Raw genomic sequence first — 18,457 nt, 5'->3', positions numbered from 1 at the left:
ATGAATGGGAATTTGGAATTAATCTGTTTGCTATGACCTATAATAAAGAAACTGATAAATGAATTGGCCTATTTGGTGTTTGGTGTGGATGGGAATAGAGAAAATCCACAAACAAATGGGAATTAGAGTTGAAGATGCAACCACATCTCATCTCCCCTAAGTTAAAAATACAGTTTAGTCATTCTTTGAGGTATATGAAAACCATTTCGCAGCAAGAACCTGCCAGTGATGTTGCTACCATATCATTTGTTTCAACATCTGAAACTATTAACTCAATATCTTAACATTAAGTATGTAATTTCTGTTGGGTGTAGGACTTTTTCAGAAGGACATAGCTCTGCCTTAAAAATCTCTTAAGTTTAAAGTATCTGTAAGTAAGTGTAAATAAGTACTTAAAAATAATAGTGAGTAAGACTATTGACATCATACAAGAAAGAATCTAGCATGTTAAAAGAGGATCATGTTTTTAAGTAGTTAGCCTGGGTAGGAGAGATTGAATGTAAATCAGTTTTCTGCTCCCACAGTCTATAGACAAAAAAAAAAAAAAAAAAGAAAAAAAAAAAAAAAGAAAAAGAAAAAAGAAGGCTGAGAAATAAACTTAGTCCCAAGGAAGTTTTATTTTTTTAATGTTCTTTAAAACTTCTTTAGAACATTTTTGGATATGGCAAAGTAAAATAATAGAAAAGCAGAGACCTCTTAGATTATGACTCAAGAGCCACGAAATAAAAGTGGCTGGGTCTTATTCTCAAGAAACATAACTGGGAGCCAGTTAAGAGGGTTTCCAGAGCTACAGAGTGAGGGGCCCCTGCATTGCTTATCAAGTTCTATTTTAGACTTGATATTGACAGTGTTTGCTGTGTATTCCCAATTCCTATCCTTTCTGAATGATAGTGTTTTTTATATTGTTTTTTCCCTGTTTCTCTAGTAATTGTAAGGTGTGTACATTAGACAAATCAACTGTCTGAATTTAGAGAAGGCAGTTGTGACTCTAAAGTATAGAAATTGTCATCGCATCCTGGAAGTTGAGCACAATGGCTGACTTCATGTGGCCTTTGGCCTGTCTCCCTGAGAGAGGGGTAAATATGTCTTGTACGCAGCAAAGAGGGAAGTGAATATTTGTGATCGACAGAGTCAAATGCGGTAGAATGTCTCATCATTCTTAAATATTCACTGTTCTTCCCTGTGAGAATTCAATTTCCTCAAATCATTGTCATTAGCTTTTGTAATGTGACTTCACTGTATCCAAGAATCACCAGGTGGTTTTGCCCATACTGTCTCCACTCTGTGATGGAAAGGGCGTGTCCGAGATAAGGGTTTCTTTTACACCTGGGCCCTAGGAGGAAAAACATATGGAGAAGAGTACAACCAACATGTAAAATGAGTGTAAATAAGCTTTTAATAATTTATAAAATTTATTTTAATTTTAAATATTTTTACACTTCTCCAGATATTATACTTAATATGATAATCAATATTCATTTTGATTTACCAACATATGAATCCTTATTTCTTCAATTCCTCAGTTCTTCCTTCATCTTTTAATTCTCATCTCTTTTCTTGTGGTTCAGTTGATAAAGAATTCTCTTGGATTTTGCTGATCTGAAGTGCTTCATTTAATTTTACTTCTCTTTTATTTTTTTCAATAAATCTGTTGAACTTATTTCTCCTATCTAACTTAAATTGTATACCTTCTAACCAAAATCTCTTCAGACTCCTCATTTTTTCCAAGTCCTAGTAAATGCCATTGTACTCTGTATTTCCATTAGCTCAATGTTTTAATATTCCACATATTGGTAAAATTATGCCATATTTTTCTTTCTGTGCTTGGGTTATTTCACTTAGCCTAATGTCCTCCAGGTTTACCTACGTTGTTACAAATGACAGCATTTTCAAATTCTTTTTCAAGGATAATTAGTATTTCACTGTGTGTGTATATATATGTATATATATACACACACTATATATATACACACATATATACATACACATATATATATACTATATATATATACAGTCTATTGCTCCTAGGCTACAAACCTGTGTAGCATGCTACTGTATGGCAATTATGACACAGTGGTGTTTGTGTGTGTGTGTGTGTGTGTATATATATATATACACACACACCATGTTTTCTTTATCTAATCATTTGTTGATAGACACTTATGTTGATTCCATATTTTGGCTATTGTGAATAATGCTACAATGAACATTTGAATTACAAAATATTTGGGAGATTTTTTTTTTTGATACTCTGTGAGTATGCTATATCAGTTTAAACTTTCACCCATTCACTTTTTTTTTTTTTTTTTTTTTGAGACGGAGTCTCGCTCTGTTGCCCAGGCTGGAGTGCAGTGGATCTCAGCTCACTGCAAGCTCCGCCTCCCGGGTTCACGCCATTCTCCTGCCTCAGCCTCCCGAGTAGCTGGGATTACAGGCGCCCGCCACGTCGCCCGGCTAGTTTTTTTGTATTTTGTAGTAGAGACGGGGTTTCACCGTGTTAGCCAGGATGGTCTCGATATCCTGACCTCGTGATCCGCCCGTCTCGGCCTCCCAAAGTGCTGGAATTACAGGCTTGAGCCACCGCGCCCGGCCTACCCATTCACTTTAACATTCGTTGGTAAATCTTATGTGGAGCAATGATTATGGTGGTGTGCTAATGGTGATTTATCATTTTCCTCATTCTTTCTACATTTATTAATGGAAATTCTTCTGTGAGAAGAGCTTGCCACTTCTTCCTAATTGACTATTTACTTACTTGCTTATGTTAATATAGACTCATCAATATTCATTTTATTCTGGGGATTATAATCCAATCCAATCAAGATGTTTAACTCTGGGAGCATTTTTAGGTGGAGTGCTGTGACCTTTCAATATGCTGTCATCTTTTGGAATTTTTAGACCTTCCTTATTTTCTGAAACCAAAAGTTGCTTCAGACTTACCTTGAATTCTATCTACCTCATTCCTAAAATATACCAGTTTTACAAGGAGAAGTAATTCCATTTATTAGAAAAGGATATTGAAAACCCAATACTTGAGTGCTAGGTGGGTCCATTGCCACTGAGGTGTCACTGCTTTTTCCCTTTCAAGGTAGTTAGAGACAGGAGGTATATATATTTAATATATATAGTCATACACTGCTTAACAAAGGAGATACACTGAGAAATGCTTCATTAGGTGGTTTTGCTGTTGTGCACACATCATGGAGTATACTTACACAAACTTAGATGGTATAGGCTACTTCACAGCTAGGCTACATGGCATAGCCTATTGCTTCTAGGCTACAAACCTGTATAGCATGCTACTGTATGGTAATTATAACACAGTGGTTTTTGTGTATCTAAACACAGAAAAAGTATCGTGAAAATGCGGTATAAAAGATAAATATGGTACACCTGTATAGGGCATTTACCACGAATGGAGCTTGCAGGATTGGAAGTCATCCTGGGTGAGTCAGTGAGTGGGTGGTGAGTGAATGTGAAGGCCTAGGACTTTACTGTACACTACTGTAGACTTTATAAATGCCTCCACTTAGGGCACAGCACATTTATTTTACTTTTTTTCTTTCCTCAATAATCAATTAAGCTTAACTTACTGTAACTTTTTAACCATATAACTTTTTAATTTTTTAAAACTTTTTGACTCTCTTGTAATAACACTTAGCTTAAAACACATACACAATGTATAGATGTACAAAAATATTGTCTTTATATCATGATTCTATAAGCTTTTTTCTATTTTAAAAATTTTTATCTTTTTTTTACTTTTTAAGTTTTTTTGTTAAAAACTCAGACACAAACACACACCTTAGCCTGGGTGTACACAGGGTCAGAATGATCAGTTTCACTGTTTTCCAGCTCCGTATCTTGTCCCAGTGGGAGGTTTTCAGGAGCAAAAACATGCCTAGGAGTTGTCGTCTCTTAGGGTAACAATGCCTTCTTCTGAAATACCTTCTGAAGGATCTGCCTGAGGCTGCTTTGTAATTAACTTTTTTAATAAATAGAGACAGTATATTCTAAAATAACAATAAAATTATAATATAGTAAATGCATAAACCAGTAACATAGCCGATTATTATTATTTTAAAATACTATGTACTATAGATAATCGTACGTGCTACACTTTTATAAGACTGGCAGCATAATAGGTTTGTTTACACCAGCAACACCACAAACAAACGAGTAATGTGTTGTGCTATGACATTATGACAGTTATGATGTCAACAGGTGATAGGAATTTTTCTGTTCCATTAAAATTGTATGGGACCGCTGTCATATATGTGGTCCATTGCTGACTGTATCATCGTTGTGTAGCACATGATTGTGTACTAATTCATGCGTAAAGACACATCTATATTTGTTCCCATATTTACTGATTATAAATTAAAACAGGTGAAACAAATCAAGAGTCCATCATGATACCTCTGACTACAATCACAGAATTTATTGTAATTATTATCTTTCTTTAATTGTAACTTCTTTCTTCAACATAGAAATACTGACTTCTATTATGACAATATATCTAAATACTTATTTAAATCTTGTACAACAATTAGTTTCATAATTCTTAACCCATGTTACAAGTCTACAAACTACATTGCTTACAGTTATTTTTGTAAAAAATAAATCTGCTCAAACCCTGTTTTCCAATTCATTATTGTTGAATGAATCATTTGTTGTTGTTGCTGAGTAATATGTCAATATATGTATGTACCACAGTTTGTTTATCCATTCCTCAGTTGAAGAACATATATATTGTTTCAATTTTGCTGATTATAAATAAAGCTGCCTTAAAAATTCACATACATGTTTCTGAGGGTATCAAGAGCCCTGCTGAGCTGGAGAGAGAGTTGAGCTGCTGGATATTGGAGTGGTTGGTGAAAGCAACCAGCCTAAATGGAAAGTAACAGTCAAGTTTGAAATCAATTACTGCATTAGTATAGGAAAGGCTAAAATCAGAGGAAGTGTGGACTCCTGCCTGTTCCATTTTCTACCATGAAAGGACACAGCATTGAGTGTCAGGTAGAATAACACAGACATGGGGGTCCCCTTACTACCATGGGATCACCCAACAAAAATCTCTTGCAGTTGTATGGAGGCAAGGGGCCATGGGAAGGAGAGAGTGTCAGGGCTAGGAATGTAAAAGTGCTGAGTACTGGATCCGAGTGGAGAAAAGTGTCTTCAAGTTTTCCCAAGAAGGAGGCCTGCAAGTGGAGGCACCTGGGCTAGAATTAAAGATAAATGTAACAGCATATTTGGCCTGGATGATCTGAGTCCTTTACTATCATTTCCTTCAGAGACTATGATGCATGAACAGTGTACCATCTGATATGGGAAGGGCAGCTTGCTCCTGTGAACCCTGCTAGGGAAAGCCTTTGTAATTTCCTATAGTAGAGGCCAATAAATCACACATTGTTTTTTTGTACAGCATCAAGATCAAGAGCCAGACTCCTGAGAATTAACATAAGTTTTCATTTCTTTTGGATGGGAGTAGAATTGCTAGTTCATATGATATGTGTAAATTTAACTTTCTGTAAGTTTCCCAAATGGCTTCCCAAGTGGTTGTACCGTTTTGTATTCTCACTAGAAAAGTATGAGACTCCCAGTAGCTCTATATCTTTGTAAACATTGGATATTGCCAGTAATTTTGTTGTGAATATTCAAATAGATATGCAGGTTTTAATTGCGTTTCACTAATAATTCATGATGTAGAGCATCTTTTCATATACATATTTGCAATCTATAAATCCTCTATGATGAAATTTCTATGCAAATATTATGCACAGGTTTTATCGTGTTGCTCTTTTTTTATTCTAAGGGTAGAGTGTTCTTTACACATTCTAGAGACAAGTGTGCTCTCGGGAGTGTGATTTGAAAACATTTACTCCCAGTCTTTAATCATTTCATTCTTAACAGTGTTGTTTTAAGAACTTTAAAACAATGAATAAAACGAATTTCAACTTACCAGACTTTCTTGTGGATTATGACTTTGGTCAAGCACAAAATCTTCTTGAAAAACCAAGGTCATTCAGATTGTTTCCTATGTTTTCTTCTAGGGTATTACAGTTTTACATTTTACCTTTGGCTCTCTATTTTACTTAGGAGTCACATTTTACATAAGGCATGGGGTAAATGTTGAGATTTATTTCTTTACATATGGAGATACAATTGTTATAGAACTATTCATTAAAAAATCCTTCCTGGTTAAATTGCCTTTGTATGTTTGTTAGACATTACTTCATGTATGTCTATTCTTTTTAAATTGATATATGCCTTTTTTTTTTTTTACTAGTACTGCACTATCTTGGTTATTGCAGCTTTATAGCAGATTTTGAAATGAAGTATTGTGAGTACTCATATTTTATTCTTTTTCAAAATTGTTTTGACTAACATATTTCTGTTGCCTTTAGACATCAAATTTAGGTTTAAGATTTAATAACTATAAATATACTAAGATTTTGGTTGGGATCACAAGAATCTATAGATTAAGATAGGAACAATTGGCATATTAAAATAGTCTTCTATTCAGAAACATAGTATATCTCTTCATTTTTCAAAGGCCATATGATTTTGTTCATCAATGGTTGTGTTTTTAAGCCCATGCATTCCACACAAATTTTCTTAGATTTATACCTAAGTATTTCATTTTTGAGGACAGTAAATGGTACTGTTTATTTTGGGTTTCAACTACTTATTGCTACTATAAATATACACATTTAGTTTTATAAATTAACTTTCTGTCTTACAAAATTGCTAATTTCATTTATTAGAAATGAATGTTTCTAGAAAATGTTTGAAGATTCTGCCTTTCCAGCAGGTAAGTTTCCACCTTAGAAATACTCTCATTGAATTTGGACTATCAAAAAAAGGAGAAGCCAGTGTTATTTGGCAGCAGTTTCTGGCAGCAAGTAAGAGTCAACAGTGACTCAATATGCGATTTGCCCAGTGGCTTCTGGGCACCCTGAGAATTGTGAGCCTCATTGCTGACGATACCCATGATCATTGAACTTGGGTAAGACCTTGGGAGAGATCAATGCTCATGGCTATTTGCTGTCTTTATAACATAATCTCATTGGTGCAGAGATCAATAAGATGACGTGAGAAACATGTGAAGGTAGAATAAATGAACTTTAATGAAAATTTGAAGTAAGAAAAGGAAAAGAAGTAGTAAGAGATGAACCCTGGGCTTATGGTTTGGCAAATTAGGTAACTCCACAAATAAATGATCAGAAGGAAAGCAAGTTTGACTGTAAGAAAAAGACAAATCTTTCAGTTTTTGATACTTGATTTTTATGAGCAGTCAGATATCCACAGAGAAATGTAGCTGGGGCACAGGCAAAAAAACAAAAATAGACAAATGGAACTTAATTCAACCCCCCCAAAAATTCTGCACAGCAAAGAGATAATCAACAGAGTGAAAAGACAACCTGCAGAATGGGAGAAAATATTTGCAAACTATGCGTCTGACAAAGGACAAATATCCAGATTTTATAAGGAACTCAAAACAACTCAATGATAACAACAACAATACATGTAATTCCATTAAAAGTGGAAAAGGACATGAATAGGTATTTTTCAAAAGAAACCATATGAATGGCCAACAGGTATGTGAAAAAATGCTTAACATTACTAATCATCAGAGAAATGCAAATTAAAACTGCAATGAGATATCATCTTATACCAGTGAGAATGGCTATTACTAAGATGATAAAAAATAACATGTGCTGGCAAGGATGTAGAGAAAAGAGAACTCTTACAAAGACTGATGGGAATGTAAATTAGTACAGCCTCTATGGAAAATCCTATTAAGATCTCTCAAAGAACAAAAATAGAACTACCCTTTGACCCAGCAACACCCTACTAGTGAAGAGGAAAGAAAGAAAAGAACTCATTGAATTGGAAAGAAGGAAAATAAATCATTAATAATTCAAATAAATCATTAAAAACATTAATCACTTAAATCATTAATTATTTAAATGTCATTAAAGAAATTATTTAAATAAATAATTAAATAAAACGATACCTGCCTGTACTCATATGCTCATCGCAGTGCTATTCACAAAAGCAGAGGTATAAAATTAAACAAAACCACAATGAGATACCATCTCACATCAGTTAGAATGGTGATCATTAAAAAGTCAGGAAACAACAGGTGCTGGAGAGGATGTGGAGAAATAGGAACACATTTACACTGTTGGTGGGATTGTAAACTGGTTCAACCATTGTGGAAAACAGTATGGCGATTCCTCCAGGATCTAGAACTAGAAATACCATATGACCCAGCCATCCCATTACTGGGTATATACCCAAAGGATTATAAATCATGCTGCTATAAAGACACATGCACACGTATGTTTATTGCGGCACTATTCACAATAGCAAAGACTTGGAATCAATCCAAATGTCCATCAGTGACAGACTGGATTAAGAAAATGTGGCACATATACACCATGGAATACTATGCAGCCATCAAAAAGGATGAGTTTGTGTCCTTTGTAGGGACATGGATGCAGCTGGAAACCATCATTCTCAGCAAAGTATCGCAAGAACAGAAAACCAAACACCACATGTTCTCACTCATAGGTGGGAACTGAACAATGAGATCACTTGGACACTGGAAGGGGAACATCACACACCGGGGCCTATTATGGGGAGGGGAGAAGGGAGAGGGATGGCATTGGGAGTTATACCTGTTGTAAATGACGAGTTGATGGGTGCTGACAAGTTGATGGGTGCAGCACACCAACATGGCACAAGTATACATATGTAACAAACCTGCATGGTGTGCACATGTACCCTAGAACTTAAAATATAATAAAAAAAATAAAAAATAAAATTAAACAAGATAGATGGAACTGGAGGCCATCACTTAAGTGAAACAAGTCAGAGAGCGAAAGACAAGTACTGTATGTTCTCACTTATAGATAGGAACCAAATAATGTGCAAGCATGCATGTAGAGTGTGGAATAATAGACAATGGTGACTTGGAAGGCTGAGGAGGTGGGAGGGGTAGATGATGAGAAGTTACTTAGTGGGTACAATGTATATTATTTGAGTGATACCCTAAGAGCCCTGACTTCACCATTACACAATCTACACACGTAACAAAATTACACTTATGCCCTATAAACTTATACAAACAAAAAAAGAATAAAATAAAATAAAAGTCCATGGAATATTTGCATTGGCAGTTCTAGATATGCTATAAAGAAGGGACAGCTTGTAGGGCAATCTCCATAAATGATATTATGACTAAGATAATGTCATTTTATGTGATATTGTTTAGCAAGGATGGAGTTTTGTTGTTATTGTTGTTTTAGAGAGTGTAGGCTTATTTGAGGTTATTTTGGGGTTAAGATCCAGAAGAAAAAAAAAGACTTTGGTTATGATACCCACTATCCAAGCCACTTCTTCGTGATGAAAATTAGAAAATCAGATAGTTAGGCCTTGGGCATATGATAAAAGTAGGTTAGACTTAAATTTAAAAGCCATTGTCTCAGAATATAGTATTAAACTCTGAGACACAATTTTAAAAGGCAGGGCATATACAGAATGACAATAAACATACTGTCAATGGCTTAGTTACAGAAGACAAATACGCAATGGGTAAACTGGGGAAAGAATGTCGTAAACAAAACGAGTAGAAATGTGCAATTTTTTAAAATCCAGGGTTGAAGAATGCATGAAAAAAGGGAGATTATATAGTAAAATAATAACAAATATCTATCGAGTTCCTGAAACAAACAGTTTAAATGACTTAATTTACTCTCAATGAATTTTAAAAATTCTGTGAGTGATGGAGTGTTAACCCAATTTGACAGTTAATAAAGCCAAGTAACTGAGAGGTTAAACTTGCTGCACATCAATTAAGGAGAGTTAGCTACTTCGTTAATACAAAATAAATCCTCCAAATCAGAATTTAGCAGTATTAAAGTGCAATCCAGTAAGAAAAACATTTGGTTTGGGTTGTGTGGACATCACAGGTGCTTTCGTGGAGAGGAATGATTTGTCATGTATTTTCACATCTAGTTAAAAAAAGCAAGCAAACACAATGAAAAATGAACGATGATAATTATTTCCTACATCATCTTACTGTCCAAAGAATCTTAGCTGCTCTAGTATGCAGATGCCAAGAATGTGGCTTTCTACATAGGGAACATGAAAACTCCAGCCACTAGTAACCATTTTTAAGTTATAATGTTTACTTACACATAAAGCATAATGGAAATGAACATTATGCTTTCTATATTTAACTCTCTTTTGACTGTAATTGGTAGGAATCCAAGATAAAATATGACACTTGGACAAGGCATAAGGTCAATCCTTTACTATCATAAATTTACTCAGGGGATGCCAGTTTTTGAAGAGTTTTGAATGCATTATCATTTGCCCCTTACCTTGTAAGTATCTGTATCTACAGGTAGCCATGCTTTCGACACAGCCAAATTGACCAAATAGATTTGGCTGATTTAGGTTTGAATGGCATTTTGTTTACTCAAGAATTATTTTTCTCTTACTTTCAAGCAAGAATAACTACCAGCCCCCAACTCCACCTCTCAAAGAACAATGTGACCCAGGTAGGCCATGTAAATAACAGTAACTACAATAACAATGACAATAATAATATAATTAACATTACTAAGCATTTTAAGGATGGCCAGCAAAGTCTCAAGCTTGCAAACCACAGAGTCAGACTTACAAACCCAAACAGCCTAACTCTACCATGCATACACTAACCAACACACTATGGCCGAGAATCATATAACTGATCCTCTTGGATCAAAGAAATGTCGATGACTAACACCTACTCAAAGATGGGTCAATCAACTCTTTTCAACTGACACTTCTGTTGGAGTTGGTCCTAGGGAGTCTGTTTTCATTGTTTCATGAATTGAAAAGAATAAATGGGAGAGTGCAAAGTCTATTTATAACGTGACAAAAGAGTATCTGTAGTAAGGAAGAAGAAAATAAACATAAACAATAAAGATATGACATATAAAAACAGGAAGACACAGAGGCATACAAAGGTGAGATTGAGCAAGATGGTGTCATGGCACATGTGAATCCTTTTTTCTGACTCCTGAGCTAAACAGAATAATTCAGAACTTTTAAGTCTTCCTAAGATTATCAATCCAATAAATCTTTTTTTTTTTTTTTTGCTGAAACATGTTTTATTTTGATATTTATTTGGCAACTAATATAATCACACATAATACAGTGGGCAAATTGTATCAAAACTAGTCTGAAACAACAGATAAAGGACAGAAAACAATACCATAAGCTACTATATTGCATGGTTATTGAGTTGTAAATAACAATCTTGGATAAAAATCCTCAGAGAGCATTATTCCCAAGCCAGATGTTGCTAGTTCTCTGTAGAAATGTTTTATAGAAATGTGGCTAAATGCTATCACACTTTTCTTAAGTAATAACTATAATTAGAAAATTTCTACACTCAGGAAATTATCCTTAATGACACGGTTTGTTATATTAATTGATTTTGTTATTTAAGCATTCACAATAAATTGATCTAAAAACAAAAGAAAAACTAATAAAGGTTATTCTAATTCATAATTTGCTGTCATAATGACAAACATGTAATTTATTTTTTGTATTTTATATAGGATATAAGTTAAGCATAAGTTAAATATTATCACGATAAAAATTAATTCCCCTATTTAAATTATTAAATTCTTAGAGTTTGTTCATATACCAGTTATTACTATATCCCATAAGTTTCATTTAAGTTTCATTTTAAAGAAAAAAAAACTGAAAGAGTGAATATATTAGTCACTCTTCATATAGTCACATATATGAATGTACACACATATATAGTATATTATAAATATGTACTATTTATAATATGTAAAGATATTATATACAAATATAATATCTTTAGAATATATGTATATATGTGTGCATATTCATATATGTGAATTATGAACATGCAATGTGTACATGTATGTATATTCATATATGCAAATATATGAATATATGAATTTATACATATATACACAAACATTGACACAGAAACAAACACACATGTATATCAGACTACATACATGTGCATGTACATTCATATATTCACCTATGTGACTTAACATAGATGATACATTATCATATTCTGTTGAAATAAGCTTGGCAGTGATAAATATAATTACAATTGTATTATTTTAAGTATATAGATTAATATAGGAAATGGCTTTAGTTCCTTCTTTGAGTTGTACCATGGGAATGTGCATCAGATCATTTAATAATGACTTTTCTATATAAATTCATATAAGGACTTGTAAGAACATTAAATACATTAGTATTTAATTTAACATTAAATAAAATAGTAGAAACAGTTGTGTTTCTGAAAAGATATACAAATAAAAAGACAGAAAGGAACTAAAACTGAAATCTTTATTCATTCTTTGGTAAAAAATATGTGTGTATTTCATTAATAAATTGCATTCAAATCAATGCTTTTTTTGGAAAATCTTCCTCAGAACATCCTTAAATGCTTGTTTCACCTGCTGGTTTCTTAGAGTGTAAATAAATGGATTCAGCATAGGAGCGACAGAGGTATTGAGTATAGCTACTCCTTTTGTCAAAGCAACTCCTTCCTTTGCTGATGTTTTCACATACATGAAGATGCAGCTTCCATAAGAGATAGAGACAACAATCATATGTGAGGAGCAGGTTGAAAAGGCTTTTTTTCTTTGCTGTACTGAGGGGATTCTCAGAATAGTTCTGATGATGTAAGTATAGGACAAAACTACTAATATCAAAGTGGATATAAGAGTAAACAGAGCTAAAATAAAGCTCATGAGCTCTAGAGTACTTGTGTCTGTGCAAGAGATTTGCAGCAAAGGAGCAGAGTCACAGGTAAAGTGGTCAATGATATTGGAGTCACAGAAATCCAGCTGTAAGCCCATGGCCAGCGGTGGAAAAATTACCAAGAAACCAGCCAGCCAAGAGCTGATTATAAGCTGATAACAGATCCTGTCACTCATGATGGTTGTATAATGCAGAGGCTTACATATAGCCACAAAGCGATCATAGGACATAGAGGCTAGGAGGAAAAACTCCGTTGAACCAAGAAAGATAAAGAAAAATAGCTGAGCTGCACAAGCATTATAAGATATGGATTTGTCCCCTGTTAGAATGCTGATCAGAAATCTAGGATTACAGACAGAAGTAAATGAAATTTCCAAGAAGGAGAAATTCCTGAGGAAGAAATACATGGGAGTCTTCAGATGGGAATCCAGCAGGGTAAGGGAGATGATAGTTAGATTTCCAGTAACACTCAGTACATATGTAAGAAATAGAGAGGAGAAAATCACAACCTGTAGTTGTGGATGATCTGTCAGACCCAGGAGGATGAAATCTGTCACTGATGTTCTATTTTTCATTTCTGATGATTGATTCCTGTCAGAGATTACTGATAAAATCAACATCAAAAACAACAAAACAATGAGTCCAAAGACAAGTATAAATATTTGCACATTTTTCTTTTCAAATACTATTGAATTGTGACTAGAAGCACGTGGGACTTATAAAATAGTGTATGTATACACATTTATAGTTCTCATTTTCCATAATTCTGCTTTTAAAGATGTATCTTCCGTATTTAATATCAGTCTCTGCTACATATTTATTCTGTCTCCATAGTTTACATTTATTTTGGGGAAATTTATTAATAAAACATAAACTTTTCTAATGCTTTACTATTTAGCTAAAATGTCGGGGGCATTATGCTTTGCTTACTGTATCTTTTATAGGAATAAAAATTCTGACTGATGATGTAAATCAGTGATCAACCCAATTTTTTGGTGAAAATTCTAAATATCTTTTTTAGGATGTAGACATTACTACCTCTGTTAATTTATCTTTTACTCCTTTACTTGTAAAACAAAATAATAATTCAGTGGGTAAGTCATTCTAAAGTGTTTTGAACATTTAAACAATGGCTTTATATAGATAGTATCCAATATTTTTTCAATCCATCACACATCCTATTTTCAGGTAATACAGGAGCCTCCGAAACCCCTATCTTTATACTTGATTTTATACTCTCTTTAAGCCTTTTCATTAAAATCCAATTAATGTAGTGTTTTTCAGCTGAATGTTTCAAAATTTCTAGTAAAATGTTTTAAATGTAGTCAGGCACCCAAGAGCATGTTCAGAAAATATTTTAATGAAGTACACAACTACTTCATATATGTAAATCAGATATAAAATGCACAAATACTTCACATGTGTTGTCTACTAACTGTCTTGGACACCCGCATCTGTAATATGCACCAGCTCTTTCTAAGTGTAAATGTATAAATATTAAGAAAATCATGCTGTGTTCCACCTATTTAATTGCTAGAAATTACCATTTAAAAGATTTTTATATCTCCATTAATTTATTGAACTATTAAATATGCATATACATAAGAGACAGAAAGGGAAATAAATATATCTTAGGAGATTAATCAATGCTACAGAATAGAATGAATAGAAGCTAAATCACAAAAAATAAATTCAGAATACTTACGTATTATGAAAATTTGGATGGTGAGAGTTAAATACTGAACACAAAATAATGTGCTCAATTCTCTTAAATCAAAAGTCATGTAGTGGGTCAATTTTACATGAAGAAATAGCTGTTTTTTTCTCTCCTCCTACAAAGTTACAGATTTCTTCAAAAAGATCTTCGTGTTTCATCTTAAAACATTCAGTAAAATAGTCTCCTCATGTTTCCACCCAACATTGTCCAAAATCTGGAAGCCTGAAATATTCCACCAACCATTTTAACAATAAATCCTTAAAAGTTTTGCTGACATAAATGAAAAAACTTACAGAATTATTTATGATAGGCTATTCTGCTACTTCACAGAGGGCCATTTCTATTAATTTTCCCTAGGAAAAAAGTAAACAATACCTTTAATATGTCTCCTTTACATAATTTCAGAAATATGCTTTAAGGCAGACAAATGCTTAATGACATTTGGGATAAACAATAATAGGGCCCTAGTGAATCCATGTACAAGATCGACTCCAGCAATCAGATTTTAATTGGTTGATTTTGGGACCTGTGTCCCAGGAGAAGACTGAGAAAATTATCAAGCAGGATGTCAGCCGTGTGTCTGGGGAGGAGTGAGGTCTAGCAAAAATAAACCAACAACATGCAATGTTCATTGTCATGTATCATCCTTAAGGCTACGGGAAAAAGCGATTTAAAATATGACGGGAAAAAGCAATTTAAAATATGACAAGCAAAATAAGACAGGGGTCTATGAAAGAAAAAGTATCTGGTATAATAATCTTTGAAACAATGTTGAAATCACTGAACAATAATATACACTCTCACTGGTGAAACTTACACAGGGAGTGTAACTCCTTTCATCAATTGAGCTGACTAACTAGTATTTATCTAAAATTAGAAGCAACTCAAATTTCGTCTATACATTTCTGTATTATTTTCCACATATATATAAAACAACAAATTCTTTTAATACTTTATGCAAAATATATTTTTACATATGAGCACAATAAATTGAGATCCTTCTCAATGCAGTAATTCAATACAGTGCTAAAAATACGATTAAAAATAGTAACTTCTTCTTTTTTAAAAGAAATAATTACATGTTTTTTAAGAGAGGAGGTCTCACTATGTTGCCCAAGCTGAAGTACAGTGGCTATTCATAGGCAGGATTGCAGCCTTGAACTCCTGACCTCAAATGAACTTCCTGCCTCAAGCTCCTGAGTAGCTGGAGCTGCAGGTGTGCACCATTGTTCCTGGCTTGAAAAACAGTATCTTCCTGTTGAATATGTTGTAGAAGTGGAAACCAGGATATTTAAATTACATTTGCATAAACAGTAATGGTACTTCAGTAATAAAAACTCAGTCATTGACTTATTAAAGACTTTATCACAACTGTAGAGACAAATATAATTTAAGAAAAAAATCACAACATGAATCTTTTTATTTGAAGAAGATGCCTTCATGTGATGTTAACATATATTCAAATGTTTATGTGCAGAGCTAACCACTGTTACCAATTTGATGTATACTACTCCACATACATTTTAATTGTGGACACCTGCTGTTATCAGTCCATTTTCATACTGCTATGAAGAAATACCTGAGACTGCGTAATTTATAAGGAAAAAGAGGTTTAACAGACTCACAGTTCCACATGGCGGGGGAGGCCTCAGAATCATGGCAGAAGGTGAAGGAGGAGCAAAGGATATCTTACATGGTGGCAGGCAAGAGAGTGTGTGCAGGGGAACTGCCCTTTATAAAATCATCAGATCTGATGAGATGCATTCACTATCATGGGCATGGGAAAAACCTGCCTCCATGATTCAATTACCTCCCACCAGGTCCCTCCCATGACCCACGGGGATTATGGGAACTACAATTCAAGATGAGATTTGGGTGAGGACACAGCCAAACGATATCACCTGTCTTTGACACTTAGTAATATATTTTTAAGCATTCATACCTAAATAGAAAATCTTCCATTTTTCTCTAAGCAATAGTTAACTATTTAATATTAGCTTAAACATTTACAACATCCATTTTAATGACTAAATATGGTTTCATTGTATGGATATGCCATAATGAATAAAATTATTCTTTGCTGAACATACCAATCTTTGAATATATCCCTTATTATAAATGATATGAGAATGCATAGACACACAAATGCATCTTGGCATTATTGTTCTATTATCTCTTGATTGTAAGTTTTCTCAAATGAGTTACTGAGTCACAACTTTGCACACTTAAAATGTTCATAAATATTTCCATGTTTCCCTAGAGAACTGTTTGTTTGCATTACATGTATCTATAAAAAATGATTATTTTAATATAAATTCAAAATATAAAAGATTAATACCTTTAATCCTTCCTAGTGTAACAGAGAACAAAACAGGGATTATGTGCCTATTTCTGGGATATTGATTCTATTTTGATAATGTCTTACTGATCTCAGAATGTTTATTGTGATTTTTATCCTTCAATTTGATACCTGGTAGTGTAAGTATTTCCCTTCTTCCCTATTATTTATCAATATCTTGGTAAATTTTCCATTTTTTAAAATTGTTAAATATGTTTCTAAGAAATAAGTATGATGGTTTTTATTTGTATTATGCAAATAGACACATATAAAAAAGATGGGCCGGGCACAGCAGCTCACACCTGTAATTCCAGCACTTTGGGAGGCCGAGGCAGGTGGATTACCTGAGGTCAGGAGTTCAGGACCAGCCTGGCCAACACGGTGAAACCCCGTCTCTACTAAAAAATACAAAAATTAGCCAGGTATGGTGGTGGATGCCTGTAGTCCCAGCTAATAGGGAGGCTGAGACAGGAGAATTGCTTGAACCCAGGAGGCAGAGGTTGCAGTGAGCTGATATCATGCCATTGCATTCCAGCCTGGGTGACAAGAGCGAAACTCTATCTCAAAAAGAAAAAAAAAAAGATGTACTGTCCATTTTAAATATTTGATCAAAATACATTGTTTTTAATTTTACAATAGAGCATAGTATCTCCTAGAAGATTTAGAATGAATGTCCTGTTTCTTGATTCTAGAAAAATTTTACACATAAGTATAAAACATTAAGGTACTATTTTTTCAGAACTTCAGCACTGATTTAAAATCATGAAATACTTGCATAATTTTCATATTATTAAGAAAATATTGAATGATTTCAGTTTGTTAGACATGGGCAAGTTTAAGACATTTCTTGACTGGTAAGCCTATACTCAAAAGAAGGCCATTATGTTAGGAAATACAATAGAATTTATAAGGAAAAGTACACAGGGAAAGAAAGAAATCGGTATAGAGGTAAATCTACTACACAGTAAAGTAGACGTAAGTTTGCTGTGAGTTTCACTGGAATTACTGTTTTATATTTGGTGGTGGCCTTGCTGCAGTGGAAACTTTTAAAAAGATCTATAGTTTACTGTGATGTGCACTTTTGCCTTTGTACCAGAGTAAATTGTGATTATAATCCTTTCTTTCTATTTTCTTTTCAATATACATTTATAATAAGTACATCTAATTTTCTGTTTGATGCTCAGTGATTAAAATGTTGGACTATAAAAGTCAAGTCCTTAGTATTCCATTTGGTATCTTTTTGTAGTCCATATCAAGAACACAACAAATCCCTCATCCACATAAGTGATAATGTGTGAGTAAATGGAGAACAGTCAGCCAAGCTTCACATGTTACACTCAAATTCCGAGAGTTATTGGTAATTTCCTTATCTAAATAAGTAATAATTTACTTGAAATAATAGGTAAAAACTCATTATGTCACCTCATAATATTAAATATATGTGTTTTTTATCATCCTCAATTGTCAATCCCTTAATAAGAACCTAAAATAGCCCATCTTCATGAATGTCGTGGGATCTAAGTCATTAGTTAGTATGAGTTAATGTGTTCAATATAAATATGTGTGTCTGCACCTATCAGAAA

The 18,457-nt window shown here is 33.6% G+C and overlaps 1 protein-coding gene across 1 annotated transcript; it reads right to left on the bottom strand.

Moving 5' to 3' along the window:
* Positions 1-12,458: 12,458 nt before the first annotated feature.
* Positions 12,459-13,394, bottom strand: LOC100425420 (olfactory receptor 6C76). Its single transcript, XM_015151912.3, has one exon. It carries the CDS (start codon positions 13,392-13,394, stop codon positions 12,459-12,461), a length of 936 nt encoding a protein of 311 aa, XP_015007398.3.
* Positions 13,395-18,457: the final 5,063 nt, after the last annotated feature.

The sequence above is a fragment of the Macaca mulatta genome, chromosome 11 (assembly GCF_049350105.2).
Source record: "Macaca mulatta isolate MMU2019108-1 chromosome 11, T2T-MMU8v2.0, whole genome shotgun sequence".
Classification (NCBI taxonomy): Eukaryota; Metazoa; Chordata; class Mammalia; order Primates; family Cercopithecidae; genus Macaca; species Macaca mulatta.
Note: the sequence above shows the minus strand (reverse complement) of the source record. Positions and strands in the feature narration are given on the sequence as shown.

Bases quoted from the DNA above. Each gene is read 5' to 3' on its own strand.
- LOC100425420 (XM_015151912.3), bottom strand. From the start codon at position 13,394: ATGAAAAATAGAACATCAGTGACAGATTTCATCCTCCTGGGTCTGACA.